The 17,588-nt window shown below is 42.8% G+C and overlaps 1 protein-coding gene across 1 annotated transcript; it reads left to right on the plus strand.

Moving 5' to 3' along the window:
- The first annotated feature begins 671 nt into the window (after positions 1 to 671).
- Positions 672 to 17,108, plus strand: hsf2 (heat shock transcription factor 2). Its single transcript, XM_078290101.1, has 12 exons — positions 672 to 856; positions 1,549 to 1,657; positions 3,157 to 3,284; positions 4,858 to 4,982; positions 5,726 to 5,801; positions 5,955 to 6,016; positions 6,532 to 6,610; positions 10,893 to 11,026; positions 11,443 to 11,727; positions 12,612 to 12,714; positions 14,187 to 14,253; positions 14,994 to 17,108. Exons 1-12 carry the CDS (start codon positions 764 to 766, stop codon positions 15,260 to 15,262), a joined length of 1,530 nt encoding a protein of 509 aa, XP_078146227.1. The 5' UTR covers positions 672 to 763; the 3' UTR covers positions 15,263 to 17,108.
- Positions 17,109 to 17,588: the final 480 nt, after the last annotated feature.

Below are 17,588 nucleotides of genomic sequence, written 5' to 3' on the forward strand. Positions count from 1 at the left end.
GACATTATATCCTCAGAATTCTGAGTTTAAAGTCAGAATTTGACTTTATTCTCAAAATTCTGACTTTAAACTCAGAACTTAAATACATTTTTCATGTGGCCCTAATCCTCTTCCGTACAGTCCAACTGTAATAGAGTGTTAACAAACTGATGAACCAAGCTACTGATTTTGCTGATGATACCAAGAGAATGAGTTATTTTATTTCAAACTAGGTGAACATGGTTCTTCCAATTCACAATTTCATCAATCAGAACTCCAAGGAATCTTGTTGATGAGTAATTTGATTATTTCAAACTGAAACACAAGCATTAGAGGGTTCAAATAAAATTTGATTGAAGACCAATTAGTTTCTATATAAAGTTATATTTCCACATATTTCTGTTTCTATGTATTTAACCTATATATTTCTTTTTATTTCAGTGTATTTAAATTTTTCCTTATTTCTATATGCTTCTAAATATTTATATGATTTCTATGATTTCTACATATTTCTCTAGTTTTGTATATTTTCCTTTATGTTCATAAAACTAAAACTAGATAAAATCCTACATTTAAAGTACTCAGTAGCCCATTTTGTTTGCATGGAATTCCACGTGAGCGCTCTTACGTAAGTTAATATTTGACCAATCCGCTCCCGTGCTCTGGAACCGGAAGTTGTAGGGCATTTTCCTCAGAGCGACAGACTTGTTTAGCTTTTCGTCCATAAAACAGAGCACACACTGCGCATTTTGGATCAGAGTGTGTTCATTGCTGAATTTGCGAGATGAAACACAACTCTAACGTCCCAGCTTTCCTCACCAAGCTCTGGACGCTGGTCGAGGATGCAGATACCAATGAATTTATCTGTTGGAGTCAGGTAACGTTAAACTGTACTCCGTTCGCGTGCCAGTTAAGCTAACGCAAAGCAACCACTAGCTGGCGAGGTTCGCCTTAAGTTAGCATGAGTAGCATCTTGCCACGCCACACAGCGATACAAATAACAAGTAGATATCACCAGCCCACTCTATCAGCTATGCATGCTAGCCCCACCTGCTAGTTGCAACGCAACTGACAAGCATTAGCTAGAGTTAAACAACAGTTAGCTAGCTAGCCATTTTCTTTCATTGTTTACCTGTTTGCTAGCTAGCAGGTAATCCTTATTAGATGCCACATTACTTCTTGTGGCCTTTCAACGAAGATAACTGTAAATGTAAAAATGCGTAAAAAAAAACGAGGTTATATCAATAATGATAAATGATGGTGAGACAACAAACGAAGCTGTTACTGATACCGTGGTGTAAATTTCACCTCCTCTATTCTTCCTGGTAAACACAGGAGAAGATACACCACCGCCTTTGTAACGGTGCTCTTTGTGTGCATTCAACAGTCACAACTCTCGTCTTTTCCATAAAACAGGAGCAAATTATTTTCATCAAATGTTTTATTAGATAAAAAATGATGGGCATATGTTTGCAATTTGCCCCCCAAGTCTGCGAGTTAGTTAGCAGACTACCACGTTACAGCATCAATACAGCAGTTGTGATGTTTGTCATGTTGATGATTTTCCAGGAGGGCAACAGTTTCCTTGTGCTGGACGAGCAGCGCTTCGCCAAGGAGATCCTCCCCAAGTTCTTCAAGCACAACAACATGGCAAGCTTCATCAGGCAGCTCAATATGTGTATGTCCATCTGTATGTCTCTGTACTTCTCTGACCACCTGCTGGTTTTAGTCTAGGCTTTGCAGTTGCTGTATTGGAATGCCCCTATGCTTTCTGGTGACTAGCGGGGGTAACGTTTCATTTTGCATCTGTTGGGTCTGTCTGTAGTCACTCACTCGTTTAAGGGCTCCCAGCTGGGTGGTGACGTACCATCAGGGTGGATTATTTCCTCCTGCCCGGCTCTGAATCAGTGGTGGAAGCTAGCCAACAACCCACAATTTGCTCTGTTCAGTGGCCAAATGTATCAAGAGAAACATTCAAAGTCTATGTACATTTCCATATCTCTTGTTAAGATGCATTTTTTCCCAAGATCTCATAACAAAACTATGTTGATATTTACAACTGATTTTTGTTTTATTGTAGTGCACCACATGTAAATTAGATATTATATCTCAGAATTCTGACTTTATTTCTTCCACTTCTGACTTTATTTCTCAGAATTCTGACTTTATATCTCTGAATTCTGACTTTGTTTTTTCTCTCGCGAAAAACCCCCCCGTCAGAATTCCGAGATATAAAGTGAGAATCGTGTAAAAAAAAAAAAAAAAAAAAAGTTGGAATTCTGAGATATAAAGTCAGAATTATGAGAAAAAAAGTCTTTCAAGACTTCCATACTACCGTAAATCCTCTAATAGTGGCCTGTAGTCAATTACAAGCCGGGTCTCCGATAATGGCCGGGGGCGTGGTCGACACAAACAAATAAAGGCCGGCCTCAAATACAGGCTGGGGGAAAAAAACAAAGGAAACAAGACTAGCCCTCGGCGCACCGAAACCTCCAACGCCGATATGATATAACTATATAGATTCTATTAGGTTCAGTTAGCTTCAGCTTGCATGCAAACAACGGTGGATACCGGTAAACTCTGGTGCCTGTTTGTAACTGTAGTTTGTAGTAACGTACAAGTGCCACAAGATGGCTCGGCCGGCGGAAGTCTCTGGAGCATGCCGTCGTCGATTACCGTAATTATTGGTAATGCATTGCAATAACAAAAAAACGGCTACCTAACGAACCCCAACAGAAGCAGATCAGAAAACAAGGAGGCTTCGTACTAAAATATGAGCAAATATACTTATCAAACAGAGGGAATTAGAAATAAAGGCCTGTCTCTAATATAAGCCTGCTTCCAATAAAGGCCTGGTACCCTCTGCAGTTGAGGTAAATAAAGGCCCGGGCCAATATTAGAGGATTTACGGTATCTAAACTAGATTAACTATGCTAGGCTACATTTCTCTTCTCACTCATCTGTCATGTTTAGGGGTTGGTTTGTTTCTGTGCACTCCATTACGGCAGCACACATTGTGTCCCTCCATCACATGACAAGGAGGGTATCATGTGCCCTTAAATGGCTGCACCCTGTGCGTGTGTGTGTTTGTTTTTGCATGTCTCTGTTGTAGCGTACATACATGTACGAAGGTGTGCGCGTCTTCTGCCGTTGTTTGATATATTTCCCTCTGTGCAGATGGATTTCGTAAGGTGATGCACATTGACACGGGCATTGTGAAGCAGGAGAGAGACGGACCAGTGGAGTTCCAGCACCCCTACTTCAAACACGGACAGGATGACTTGCTGGAAAACATCAAGAGGAAGGTCAGCATGTGGATTCACCTCTCAGTGATCCGGAGAGGTTTTTTTTTTTATTTGTCTGATTTAAATGAACTTGATTTGGTAATTTAAAATGTAGCCTAGCACAAGGCTAGGGTTTCCCACATCACCTGACAAGCATAGATAGCTGCTTTGACAAAACACACCCCACCACAGGGTCTAGCGACATCTGCTGGCCAAAAGTGATATTACGCATAAAAGTCCCACATTGTGGAAAACGGGATTCCCCTTGCCTCTTTGATTCTAAAGGAGTTGAATGTGCTATCTAAACATGGTGAAAGTATCAAAACGCACGGCCGCCAACTAAATCCACACAATCCATATTAGAAAAGCGAGCCTCTAAATGAGCCGTTTGGACTTCTGTAACTTTGTGGCGTCACAAAGGTTCGCTCAAAGCGGTTGAGCGGTTGCCATTGTTTATTTACCAGAGAGTTTCCCCTACCTGTAGCTGCCGGGCTGTGGTGTCTCACGTTTCACTCTTGAAATGGTTAGCCAGTCAGAACAGAGGGTCGTTAATATTAATGAGCCTTGAAGACAGCGACAGAAACAGCCTGTTCTTGGTAAGGCTCAGAGAGATGCTGGAAAATGAACATGTAAAAATGGATTGAGAGTGTTTTTGGTGCATGACACCACACAAATGGTTTTTAATAGACTCAAGACATAAAATAAAACACTGGAAAGTGGAGAATATGGGACCTTTAAAGAGTAACTTAAAGCAATATTCCACTTAGTTTAAACATAGGGGTTATTTGGCATTTGACCACCATGAAAACCAGAATATAAACGAATCACCAAGATCGGATGCAGCTGGACGAGTTTGTAGCGTTAGGATTCTTACTTCCCATTCATTTGAATAAGGCCACGAAAATAGCCTGAAAACTGACATTTAACACGTTCGTGAACATATTCAAAAACAGATCCCACTTTTAAGACAATACAGCAATCTTGGGTCCTTCGTCAATTTGCATTTCTATTCTTGCTTTAAACTAAAATTAGTATTTAAAAATAAAAGTAGATCTGGTCTCTCAAACAGGAACTGTCTCTCCTAAATAGTATCCCTCTGCTATGTTGTCTCAATAAAAATGCTATTTGGCAAAATTATATTCTAAAACATTGGACCAAAGGTCAATTGAAAATCACAGTAGTAGGATCTGTAGATCTGTCCGACCTTCCTCCTCTGTGCTGTGATTGGTTATCAACTTCGCAATGCAGGGGAGAAGCTTAAAGAAATGGAACACGACCAAATATGTACTTACACCTGCAATAAGCGATATCAGACCTTATAACAAATCCTGAAACTAATGTGTGCTATGTGGAGATTTCATTGAGACATAATGATATAAACCAATATCCACATGCAGGCCAGCTGTGTTACTGTTTTCACCTCTTTTCTAAAGCTTGTTGTCAAATTCTTCTTCAATATTTTTTTAACTAGCTTCATGTCTTGATAATAGCTAATCCGCAGATCACGACTGCGCTGTCCTTTATGCTCCCAGCTGGCCAGTGGTACTGAGAATAGATGTACCAATGAGATTTGATTATCGTTTTTGCCTCGCAGGTTTCCAATGCCCGGCCGGAGGAGGGCAAGATCAGACAGGAGGACCTGACCAAGATCCTGGCCAGTGTCCACAGCCTCCACGGCAAACAGGAGAGCATGGACGCCAGGCTGGCAACACTGAAAAGGTTGGCATCAAACCTTGTACAGTTTATCCCAGCAAACCCCAGGAATGCAGGGCAATTGGAAGAAATGTTAGAAATACAGACATGTATTGAAAACCTGGACCAAAACATATCCTAAAATAAAAAAAAGAACCGGCATACACACGTCCTGACATGCTCTAGCATGTTTGCAGTATACATGCTGTAGTTGCATGTAGAAAATTACAAAAATAAAACACAAGCCATTGACTATATTGCTTAACATGTGCTCATTTGTCTGTTCGACAACAGGGTATCCAGGAGTCCCTAAAAAAAACTGTAAAGTAAATTATCTAAATTTAAGGCCTTCCAAAGTGTTAAAATGTCTATTAACTCTATTAAAACCCAGGGTGACACTTTCTGTGAAGTACGTGTTTATAGGAGATTGTAAGTGTAGCTATAACACACTTGAAACATGTTTAATAAGTGGTTATAAAGCTAATTTCTAATGTTTTGAAAATGGCATTTACTGTAATTCTTGACGTAAAATATGTAAGAATATAAGAATTTCTCCCAATTCTAAGATGATTTTGATACCACAAGGGACGAGTTGAGGTTTTGGTCATACACCATTTATTTAAAATATCACAAGCCATGCAGAAAGCTGCAAAATTGCATGAAATGCCACCCTGGTTTATCTACTCAAAGGGGAGCTGGGATTTAATTAGAAGCAGCAGTGGAAATGGACATTTTTCCACCTTAATGTGCTTTTTTGCTTCATTTTCCAGAGAGAATGAAGCACTATGGAGAGAGATCTCAGATCTACGACAGAAACACGCACACCAACAACAACTCATCAAGAAGGTGCGTTAGCACCATGCTGGAGGGATCACTTCATATATTGGGCTATATGACAGTGTATTGTTTTCACCGTGATACAGCATTGGCATCACAGCATAAGGAAATACTGCAAAACTGCACATGACGTTGAATGCAATACTCTTTACTTTTTTCCAGCTGATACATTTCATCGTCACATTGGTACAGAACAACCGCATTCTGAATTTGAAACGCAAAAGGTGAGATCACAAAGTATGTTACATCCTACCAGCTAGGATAATAATCATAATCAGCTGATAGACATTCTCAGTAGGTATGAGGTAAAAAATATGAGGCAATTTGACAGCTCACACATATTCATTTCTGATGTTGTGTTATGAATGTCATAGCCTATTTGATTAAACAGTTTCATGTGTTGGGCAGAATTAAAACCTGCTTAATCCAGCACACTAACATGTAATAACTATGTTTGAATAAAAACTGTGATTTATTTCCAGGGTTAGGGATTTATTGATTTTATTATGCCTGCTGTTGACTTTTACATGTGCTGTTAGCAGAAAGTCCGGATAAAATGCAAAATTTTAATCGACAATCAGATTGGCGATCAGCTGATTACGCTGTTATTAAATCTTTACGTAAATGATTACACCTATATTTATATGCAAATAATATAAACAAATAATATAAACTATGAAATCCAGGCTATGAGTATAGAATGTATTGTCAATATTGTTCTGTCCCTTTTTTTTGCTAGGCCGCTCCTTATGAACAGCAATGGAAAAAAGCCCAAATTCATTCATCAAATCTATGATGACAAAGCGTGTGTGGAGCAGGTCAGTGCATACCAATACCTACACAGTAATTACAGTTCTATTTAGGACTAGGTGATACAATCCCTTGTTTGCACATACCTTGAGACCTTGCTGATGACGATGAGACCTCAGGGTTTTCAAGTGGGCGCCCTCCTTCCTCAGCGTTTCACTGATGAGCCCACTACACCTCCAGAGGGTTCAGCGATGAGGCCTGGCGTCCCAGGCTCACCCCCCTTGACGTCATCTCGTTCTTGATGTTATTTCGGAGCCCAGGTGTTGTCTCTCCTCTTAATCCAGAGCCACTGGCTCGCCCTTTCAGCAGCACTGGAGAGGGCTTTGATGGCTTGATGTTGGGCCTGGCCTCGGATTCCCATGTCCTTAAGCAGCCTGGTAGGTGACATGCCTACGAAGCCTCTGCATCCAACTTCCACTGGGCGAACCTTTGCTTTCCAGCTATGTTGTTCAGCGTTGGCTGCCAGCTCAGCGTACTTAAGCCTCTTACGTTCATAGGCCTCGCCCACAGCGTCCTCCCAGGGCACTGTAAGCTCTATGATGTAGACGGTGCGAAGTGAGGTGGACCAAAGCACGAGGTCCGGTCTGAGGTTGGTCGTGGCGATCTCAGATGGGAAGCAGAGCCTCTGTTCCAGGTCCGCCAGTAACTTCCAGTCCCGTGCCGCTCCCAACTGCCCGGCCTCTGGAATTGAAGTACAGGCCTTGGGCTGCTTTGCACCTTCACGGACAAACTCTCTTGCAGATGCAGGATGGGATGACAGAGGAGGCAGGGCGTTGATGGTTGTCCGTCTGCTCTCCAGCGTAGCTGCTAGGCACTTCAGTACCTGGTTGTGCCGCCAGGTGTAACGGCCTTGTGTAAGGCTTGTCTTGCAGCCGACAAGAATGTGCTTCAGGTTTGCTGGAGATGGACAGAGGGGGCACGTAGGGTCTTCGCCGTACCATTGGCTGAGGTTCTTGGGAGATGGCAGGACATCGTATGTGGCTCGTATAATGAAGCTGGTTCGAAATGCTTCCATGTCCCACAACTGTCCCAAGAACTTTCTCTTCTCAACTCCCTCCCATCTCATCCACTGCCCTTGCTTTGCTTGAGAAACGGCCTTTGTGCACCTCGCTGCCTGTTCTTGCCGGCGCACCTCCTCGACCACGAGACCTCGTCGCTGAGATGCAGTGGCCTTGTACCAGGATGGTTTGCTCTCTCCAAGGCCGAGGCCTCCTCTCCCTTGTTGCACGTGGCCGACGATGTCCCTGTGCTTGAGGGCTGACTTTGCCTGTTGTGTAGCTGCTGACGGGGTCTTCCTCCCAGTTGCCAGGGTGGGAGCAGTTTGGGCTACAAATGGGTCATGGGATTCTGTCAGCGTCATCTCCAGCCTTACTTTGGTGCACTTGTACTCCTCTGAAAGACTGGAGACGGGAAGTTCCGGGAAGCCTTTTCCATCGAGCCCTATGTTGCTAAGGCACCTGGGGAGACCTAGCCACTTTCTGGTGAATGAGCTGATCATCCTCTCCAGCTTGTCGACCTTTGAGATTGGGGCCTCGTAGATGGTCAATGGCCACATCAGCGGGGTTGGAGACCGAATTGAAGGCACCAGAGCTTCAACCTGCCAGCGAACATGGACTTATCGATACTCTCAAGGCCGCTGGTGGTGTCCTGCCTAAGCTGGTCCACTTGGTCTGTATCCTTGAGGGTTGCATCGTACCAGCGTCCCAGGCTTTTGACTGGCTTCTCTTTCACAGTTGGTATGGGCTCATCACCAATGTGGAAGCGTTGATCTGACAGCTTCCCCTTGACGATTGATATGCTCCTGGACTTGCTCGGCTTTATATTCATCCGGGCCCACTCGATGTTCTCCTGCAGCTTTCTCAGCAGTCGCATGGTGCATGCCTTGGTTGTGGTGAGTGTGGTCATATCATCCATGTATGCCCTGATGGGAGGGAGCCGCAGGCCAGGTTTTAGCTGCTCTCCTCCTACCACCCACCGTGATGCTCAGATGATGACCTCCATGGCCATGGTGAAGGCTAGCGGGGAGATGGTGCATCCTGCCATGATGCCTACTTCCAGACGTTGCCATGCTGTGGTGTACTCTGTACTCGTCAGGCATAGCTGCACGTCCTGGAAGTAGGTTTTGACAAGGGCAGTGATAGCCTCTGGGACCCTGAAGAAGTTGAACGCAGTCCAAAGGAGGTTGTGAGGAACCGAGCCAAAAGCGTTGGCGAGGTCCAGGAACACTAGGTGGAGATCTCTTCCATCCCTTTTGGCGGCTTGGATTTGGTGCCATATCATGCTCAAGTGCTCCAAACACCCAGAAAAGCCTGGAATTCCTGCTTTCTGCACCGATGTGTTGATAAAGCGGTTCCTTTCTAGGTAGACAGACAGCCTGTGAGCCACTATGCTGAAAAAGATTTTGCCTTCAACGTTCAGGAGGCTGATTTGGCGAAACTGGCTGATGTCAGCAGCAGAGTCCTTTTCCTTTGGGATTAGGATGCCTCCTGCCCTCCGCCAGGCTGTTGGTATTGCTTGTTTCTGCCACACCACCTTCATCAGTCTCCACAGAAAACGTAAGACGTCTGGTGCGTTTTTGTAGAGCCTGTATGGGACCCCGTTGGGCCCAGGAGAGGATGAGGCTCTTGCCCGACGTACAGTTCTTTCCACTTCACTCCACTTAGGAGGGCTGACGTGCAACTGGTGTTCTGGGGGATGTATTGGTGGCATGTCAGGTGGAAGGGTGATCTGTTCGTGCTGCCTGCTGTCGATGTGGGTTTTTCCCAGGTGGGCTTCGAGTTCTTTCTTCGACGCTACGAGTTTGCCACTTTTCTCCTTCGTGAACAGACCCTTCACAAACTTGAAGGGGTCTTTGAAGAAGCTTGACCTTGTCTGTTCCTTCTTCCTGCGCCTCTTTCTCAGGTTCTCAGCTCTCCTCAGTGCTGTTAGCCGGTTCCTGATTTCTGCCTGCAGCAGGTCTATTCCCTCCTTCTCCTCCTCTGAGGCTTTCCTCCACTGCTTCTTCAGCTGCCTTCTCTCCTTGACCAGTCGCTCTATTTCCTGCTGCCTCCTGGACTTAGTTGGGATGGATGATGTATTCTTCTTCTTCTCCACAGCTCCAAAGCGTTCAGCTCCGTAGTTGTAGATCAGTTCTCCCATTCTCTCCAGTTTCTTCACTGCAGTTCCCCCCAGTTGCTCCAAGATTTTGCTGAGGTCTGTGTTGACCGTTTCCCACTCCTTTTTCTCACAGGATTTTGGCCACTTGATTAGCGGCTTTCGCCCCTGGATCTTAGTCTCGGTTGCAGGTTGTGGTAGGCTAGGCTCGTGGTGCTCCGCTGTGCTTGAATCCTCCTCCTCCTCTGGGACAGGGGGATTGATGTCCTGCGGACTTTGGTTTTCGTCCTGCCGCTGAACTTCACTTGACTGACTCGACTTGCTTCTTAGGAAGTAGTGGTCGATGCGAGGTCCCTGTTCCACCACCTTTTTCCTGCCTTGATGTATTCTCAGGCCTGCAGTGGATGTTACCTTCGCCCAGCCACAAATGCAACTCTGGAGCTTGTTTCCTGGTGCAGGTGTTGTAATCTCAGGTATAGTTCTGCTCATGGTACTCGTTGTCTGTTTCGTTCCTGGGTCAATTGCCGTGTTGTCTGCCAGTGAGTCGTCTTCCACCCCCGCTCTCGCTGACTCTGGGGGTATTTTCTTAGTTGAACTTTCCGTAGCCAGGGGTGGGTGGGACCCATACACTAACAGTGCTGGATTCCTCCTACCACGGGTAGCTAGCCCATGGCAGGCCCGATGGGGTCTGTTTCCGCCTGTCAGCTGTCTTTCCATGCTGTCACAAGGTCTTTCCCTAGTTGCCAGCTGCTCTTTCACATAAACATGGGAATTGTTCCCCAAAGAAAATCCCTATGATCCGATGTATTCCTATCAGTCACTATCACCACCTGTGGTCAGTTTATTTCAACAAGTGACATCATTTCCCAATCACATGATTCCACACTATTTAAAAACAACTCACATGATAGAAAAATAGAGCAGTGGCAGCAGTGTGCAGTGTTCTCTTTCTTCAACTACACTGCTGCTAAATATTTCATGGGATATGCATATGGTCATCTTCTTTCCCACTAGAACACCTTGTGTTGTAAGAGCCGGCATCCTTTAACGTGACACATTTTTCAATACAACAGCATATTTTACTTTTTATACACCTACATTGGTATTTGTTTTCCGAATATATGCATATTCTGGGATATCTGTTGTGTTACAACATAAGTCTACAGTCCAGATTTTGACTTGTCGTGTCCTCCCTAGTCGTCTGTCAACAGTCTAAATGGTGTGAAGAGTTCTGAGCTATCGGACGACGTCATCATCTGCGACGTGACGGACGAGGACGCCGAGGCGATGGCCGAGATCACCGAGGGTTCGTCCAGGTTCCTCGACCAAAGGTTTGACTACAGTTCACACTATTCGTTTTCTTTCAAACCGCCACCACAATTTATACATGAAAGTAAATTGGGAGCAGCTGCAAGGTGACTGGATAGTGGCCGCTTTGGGAAAACACATTGCCTGGTGTCTTTCTAAAGTTCAGAACAGTTCATCTTCATAGAGGAGAGCACTCGTAGTAGGCTTGGTCGAAATTTGATATCGCGATACTGTCCCACCCAAATATCGTGATATACGATATTAGCGCACGTTTTTTGGGGGGGTATTTTATTTTATTTCTTCCATATTATGCCAAATTAACTTGATTAACTTGAAACTATAATTGGCAATGTATAAATGTTCTATATTCAGTAAATATATACATATAGAAGAAAATTTCTTAATGCCATGCTCTTTTGCATTTCCCCCCCCTCCCCAGTGATGTAGAGATCGTGGAAGTGGAGTTCGACAGTTGCGCAGTCCTACCGGCTGAAACGGAGGTCAGCACCACCTGTGCTGACGACATGAAACTGACGGACCCGAGCGTATCCGCAGAAGCAGAGGAGAGCCAGAGGAGCGCCTGTTTAGACGGCGGCGTGCCGACCAGCAGCGCCCTGCAGCTCAACAAGCCTTCGGGTCTCAGTCTGGAGGACCCGGTGAAGATGATGGACTCGATACTGAACGAGAGCGGAGCCATATCGCAGAACATCAACCTGCTGGGGAAGTAAGTCCCATGGTCCATCGTTTAATGAATGGTGGTAGACAGTTAAAAGCAACAGGATGAGACAGGAAGAAAAACTGTCGGTTATTTTGAAAACTGTCATATCAAAGTAGGCTTGGGCCATATCCAAAATGTAATATCGCGATACCGTCCCACCAAAATATAACAATATACAATAGAATTTTTTTAACTTTATTTATTTATTTATTTATTTTTTTCCTTTTTCTGAATTTTTTTCTTTTTCCAAATTACATCAAATTTCTAGGATGTTACTATTCAAGCATCAGAGGAAACAATGGCCATTTGGTATAATTTGCTCATTACTGCTTGTGGAAAAGGGAACCCACTTGAATTGAATCATATTCAGTAATATTGAAATACCGGCCCAAGCCTATATCGCAGCAAATGGGCTTGTAAATGAACCAGGGGAGAATGGCGCCATCAGTCTTTTGAACATCCCATACCTTGCGTGTTTTATAAATGATTATTTTAGATACCAATTTGCATGTTTCTCTCCCCAAATTGCCAGAATTTATAGAGGAAAGATATTAGGAGAGCTTCAGGTTTTGCCAAACAACCACCATGTACTCTTAAAGGCCAGGAATTATACTGATGAAAAACATAGGAAATATTATGAAATTACAAAAATAATGAAATATTATGACCACCTGCGTGTATTGGCCTTGCTTTTTATCAGGGTGTCAGCCATGCTAAAATTGTAGGCTGATACAATTAGATGTTTTTTGTATTATCTGAACCCCCTTCAATTAAATGCTTTTTTTTTTTTTTTAAACCTTCACTAAGTTGAAATCATTCCATTCATTAAACCCTGTGTGTAGGTAGTGGTTATTACTGGAACCTGGTCTTTAATGTGTATGTTTCCCCAGGGTGGAGTTGATGGACTATCTGGACAGCATTGACTGTAGTCTGGAGGATTTCCAGGCCATGCTGTATGGGAAACAGTTCAGCATTGACCCTGACGCCCTAGAGGTAAAACAACATTACTACACACTGAACACCGATCAGTTAACCCCCCCACCCCCACCCCACCCCCCCGGATCAAAACCTCATCACACATACCAGAACACATAATATCTAATCTGTCGTATTTGTTTGGAAACAAACCCATAGGAAAAATCCACCCTAGAACACTTGAACACAGCTCTTGTCAATGTACTTTGCATGTCTGGGTTTATTTGTTTTTTTAGTGGTGTATTTTATTTCCAGCAGCTACAGTGGAGTTTGATAGCAGAACATGTTTCATCTGTCTAAAACATCAGCGGTAAACGTCAGGGTTTGGTGTCAGTCCCTCAGAATCAATAGACCAGAATGCAATGCAGCCTCAAGATATATAGCGTTTTGAGTAAGGGTAGTAAAAGTAGCTTGATACTGGATATTGGATATTCAGTGGATATTTGTTTTTCCACCTTCAGTAACATGTAAAGCAAACAAGTGAAATCACATTGAATATATTTGTGATATAAGAAGAAGAACAATTTACAACCACTGGTTTCATTGCTTGAGAAAATATGTCCACAGAATAGCCAATTTCCAATGTCAAGCGAACTTTACTGTGGTCACGTACAACCCACAGCTAAATGGAACAAGTGCACACCCCTTCTCTGGGGGTTGTTGAAAGGCATTCTAGGAAATCATGTAGGAAATCATTAACTGAAGTAGAAGTAGAGGGTGCAGGTTGAGGGCAAGTGGACAAATCAAAAACGTAAATTACAATGAATCTCAGAATTCTGACTTTAATCTTAGAATTCTGACTTTAATCTTAGAATTCTGACTTTAAACTCAGAACTCAAATACATTTTTCACGTGGCCCTAATCCTCTTCCGTACACAACTGACAGTTAGTAGTTGACACAACACTAGAAATGTGTCAACTAGAAATGTATGAATGAAAAGCATGGGGAAAAGTATGGATTATAGCATTATGAGGGTGTTCACAGCAACACCAGTAGACAAAGAACAACTAAGACAAAGGGAGAATGAATACAAAAAATGTACAGTATGAGTTGGTAGTGTCCCCATAAGCCATTCAGTAGTTGCATAGGGTGTCAATTCTGCCAATTACTTGCATTTCTGTTACGACTGACATCATTTTTTATTTTTAATGTATGTTCTACTACAACCTGTGGAATATTTCATCCATAGTAATGATTTGCTCCCTCCTTTCTTCCTTCAGTTTTTGGATAGAAAGGATAGACACAGAAGAGCTTGTCTTACAGTGAATCAGTTTCCCAAGCATGGGTTAAGCTCATGTCATTCCTCACCTTTTCAGTGTATCAGTTTATGTTAATGGGGATTTCCATTTAAAGTGGATTTTTGTAGCCTAGGTCTAGATTCAATCTACTTTTTTGACATTTCTTTCTCTGTTTCTTAGGTTATAAGCTTGTGCTTTTGGGGTCTGTTTTGTCCTTTTGATCTAATGTTTGTCATTGGGTTATGTTTAAGGAGAGCGTGGCATCCAGAGAAAACACAGCGCAGCTAAACAGAGGCAGGACAGATGAAGACAACACAGGTGAGTGGGGTCTGCTCAGATACTCGCATACATGTCTGAACTTGCCTGGAGAATATGTAGAGAAGAATTATCTTAACCCTGAACCCAAATCTGTGTAAAACCTGACATCTAATGGTACAAAGCATACTACTAAAATTACCACCTGTAATTGGCTGATCTTTGGTGCCAGGTGATGTCACCTTCTTGTCGTGTATGTTAATTAATTTAGATGTGTTTACATACTTATAGATTCTTCATCTATTAGTTTACATAAACTGCTGTCATATGTTGATGTATGTATGATGTACGCATGTATTGTATGATATTCGTAGCTAAATCTGTTTAGTCTGGCATTTTATAATAAATCCCATTGTTGTATCAGCAGTGCTTCTATGTATGTATGCAATATGTTACACGCTATGTTTACTAACGTTACTGTGTTCTCCATAGAAGAGATCACATTGAAATAAAGTGATTGAGTATTTAGGTCTGTACATCATGGTGGGACTGGACATACAGTACTGTGCAAAAATCTTAGGCACATGTAAAAAAATTCCGTAAAGCATAGATGCTTTCAAAAATAATGAAATTAAAAGTTTCTAAATATCAAAAAATGACACACTAATGCAGAAGACAAATAAATAAACATCTAAGACAAAATTAATATAAAAAATCTAGGGTGCCTAAGACTTTTGCACAGTACAGTAGTCTGGACTTGTTCCTTCTTGATTCCCTTTCAATTCGTTTTCCGTTGTGTTCAGATAAGCAGTTGATCCAGTACACCTCCTGCCCCCTGCTGGCCTTCCTGGATGGCTGCACCGACGCCCACCTCCTGACTTCCCCGACCTCCGCCGAGCCCCCCTCGGAGCTGCTGGACGGCGGCCCGGAGCCCGACCGCCCCCCCCGCAGCTCCCTCATCCGCCTGGAGCCGCTGACGGAGGCCGAGGCCAGCGCGGAGACGCTCTTCTACCTGTGCGAACTGGGTCCCGACGGGCCGGCGGCCGACTCCGCCCAGCTGGACGGGATCTGAGCGCGGCGGGTAGTGGCCGCCAGGCCGGGAACTGGTTTAACAGCCTCCCAGTGATGCTGGTTTACTAGGCAGACCCACAACATCCATCAAGATATCCTTCCCTCCAGGGAGATTGCCGACGTGTGTCCATTATTTTCCACCTCTTTCGCCTGAAGTCTGTTGAGAAGCTCTCCTCATCGTTGTAAAAAGCAATAGGCTGGTGTAAGCACATGGCTACCCAATCTCCACCAACCACACCGCTTCTCCATCAGCATTCATTTCTGCTCTCTCAGGCCAAACAGGACACCGAAAAAATTTTACTTGCCAGCAGGCACAGATCTAGGATCAGCTCTTCAATATCTTCACCATCGACAAGACGTGCATCAGGTTTCCTAGAACAGCATCAGCTAGGAGGCGACTTCGCTTGTGTTAATGGACTGAACCTTTTGTATATACTCATGAAAATCTATTTTTTATGGTTTTTATTTGTTATCTTTTGGTACATTTCTGCCCACACAGCTAAAACTATTGATAAAAACAACATTCCTTTTAGCCATTGTTGTGTTCAAGGTCGGGCTCAGTTCCCTTTCAGTTCATAAATTGAGTTAAATACAATTAAGACACTGGCTATGTAAAGGAACCTGGATGTTATGTGGGAACAGTCTTGAAAACTGGGACAAAAAACACTTTTTTTGTCCTTTTTTTTTGGTGACTAAAAACATGCCTAACATGCAGCTATGGTCCTTTTTAAGATGGTGAAGGTGGCATTACATTTCAGTCCATTACATTTCAAGTATTGTGTGTGTGTGAGAGAGAAAGTCTGTCCAGTAGGTGGCGCTCCAGACTGCCATAAGCAGTTTGCCACTAAAACAAAGAGGAAATAGAGGCTGAACTTCAGGCTTCTGTTCAATATTGTTCATCTCTTGTGAGTAATGAATCTCTGACATTAATGACATTAATTGCAACAAAACAAAAGCTGCAAATTATTTTATATTTTTGTCATTTTAGGAAAAGTCATGAGTTATACTGTTGATAAAAAACATTGTTCTATATTTAATCTAGAGTCATGCTGAACCAGCAAAAAAAAAAAATCAAATAAAACACAAAAATATATACTAATTTACTAAAATTAGTATATGAGACTCTCTAGATTATGGAAGAGGTTTTGAGGTTTTAAGTTATTGTTTTCCTAGAAATTTGTTTTACTAGAAATGCATAAGTGTTTAGTTAAGTAACTGTGTAAAGTTTACCATCACCCAAAATTACAACTTTTTAGCCTTTGTTGGAGAGTTTGAAATTGGTTTGAGTTTTAATATATTAATCACTTTCATCAACATGCTTCAATTCAACAGTAACGAGACATTTTGTCCCAGTTCTCAAAAATAACCGCTATAACAAATAAAGATGAAACCGTCATTTAATGAAAACTTTAATAAATCAGTTGAACTGAAAGTGATTTAACCTCGACCCCAGTTCCAGTTCCAGTCCGTTTCACAACAGCAACAACTGTAGATTATTTCATCGGTATGTATTTCCTGATGTTGAGATTATGGTGTTGAGTTTATGTTACAGTATCTTCATGTATTATAAAGAGAAGCGCTCTACTGCTGCTTCTCTCCGGGAATCCATTTCTCTCGTTGGAAGGATCACACAATACACTTATTGTTCACCAACATAGAAGTGCCTGCATCATATTTCCCCACGTTTCTTCTCGTAGAACCGCACTGTTTAGGACTTGAGATGCTGTAGTAGTGTGGCGTGTGTCATCGCAGAGGTCAACCTGACACCTCTGTGACCCGCCTTTATCCCTGTGAGCTTTCTGTCATTGTTGCAAGCCTTGCAATAACAATAAAGGAAATGCAAAGTGCTTGTGCTTCATTTCTCTGGTGCTTCAGTGACTCTCAGCACAGATTCAGAACTAATGGGTGTGTTACAGTGGATTTTCAATGGAAGTTCTGTATTTTGAGAATAAAGTCACAACTCAGAATTCTGACTTTAAACTGACTACATCTTTCATGTGGCCCTAATCCTCTTCCATACTTTTCAATGCGAGTGGAACAGTGAAAAGACCGAACCCAGAGTGTCTGGAGGTCCTTCAAAAAAAGTCTGAAGTGATCAAAATTTAAGGCCTTGTTTTAAAATGTCTTAAATCCAGTAATAAAGGTCTTATTTTTTCACCATATGATGACCGGTTAGTACAACCTGCATCCCGTCTGCTTTACTAAACACAGTTGGACTTCATGTCCCTTTTTCTTATTCTGCCTGTTTAGTTTAACGTCTCATTAGCTATATTCAATCAGAAATTGAAGTCCTTGTAGAATTAAAAAGGTCTTACTGCCCAGTACAG

Source organism: Centroberyx gerrardi, chromosome 18 (genome assembly GCF_048128805.1).
Source record: "Centroberyx gerrardi isolate f3 chromosome 18, fCenGer3.hap1.cur.20231027, whole genome shotgun sequence".
NCBI classification, from domain to species: domain Eukaryota; kingdom Metazoa; phylum Chordata; class Actinopteri; order Beryciformes; family Berycidae; genus Centroberyx; species Centroberyx gerrardi.

What these genes read in the sequence shown, in the direction of transcription:
- hsf2 (XM_078290101.1), top strand. Translation starts at nt 764, where the DNA reads ATGAAACACAACTCTAACGTCCCAGCTTTCCTCACCAAGCTCTGGACG. An exon ending in AATTTATCTGTTGGAGTCAG is followed by an intron (nt 857 to 1,548) that starts GTAACGTTAAAC and finishes ATGATTTTCCAG; the next exon opens with GAGGGCAACAGTTTCCTTGT. An exon ending in CATCAGGCAGCTCAATATGT is followed by an intron (nt 1,658 to 3,156) that starts GTATGTCCATCT and finishes CCCTCTGTGCAG; the next exon opens with ATGGATTTCGTAAGGTGATG.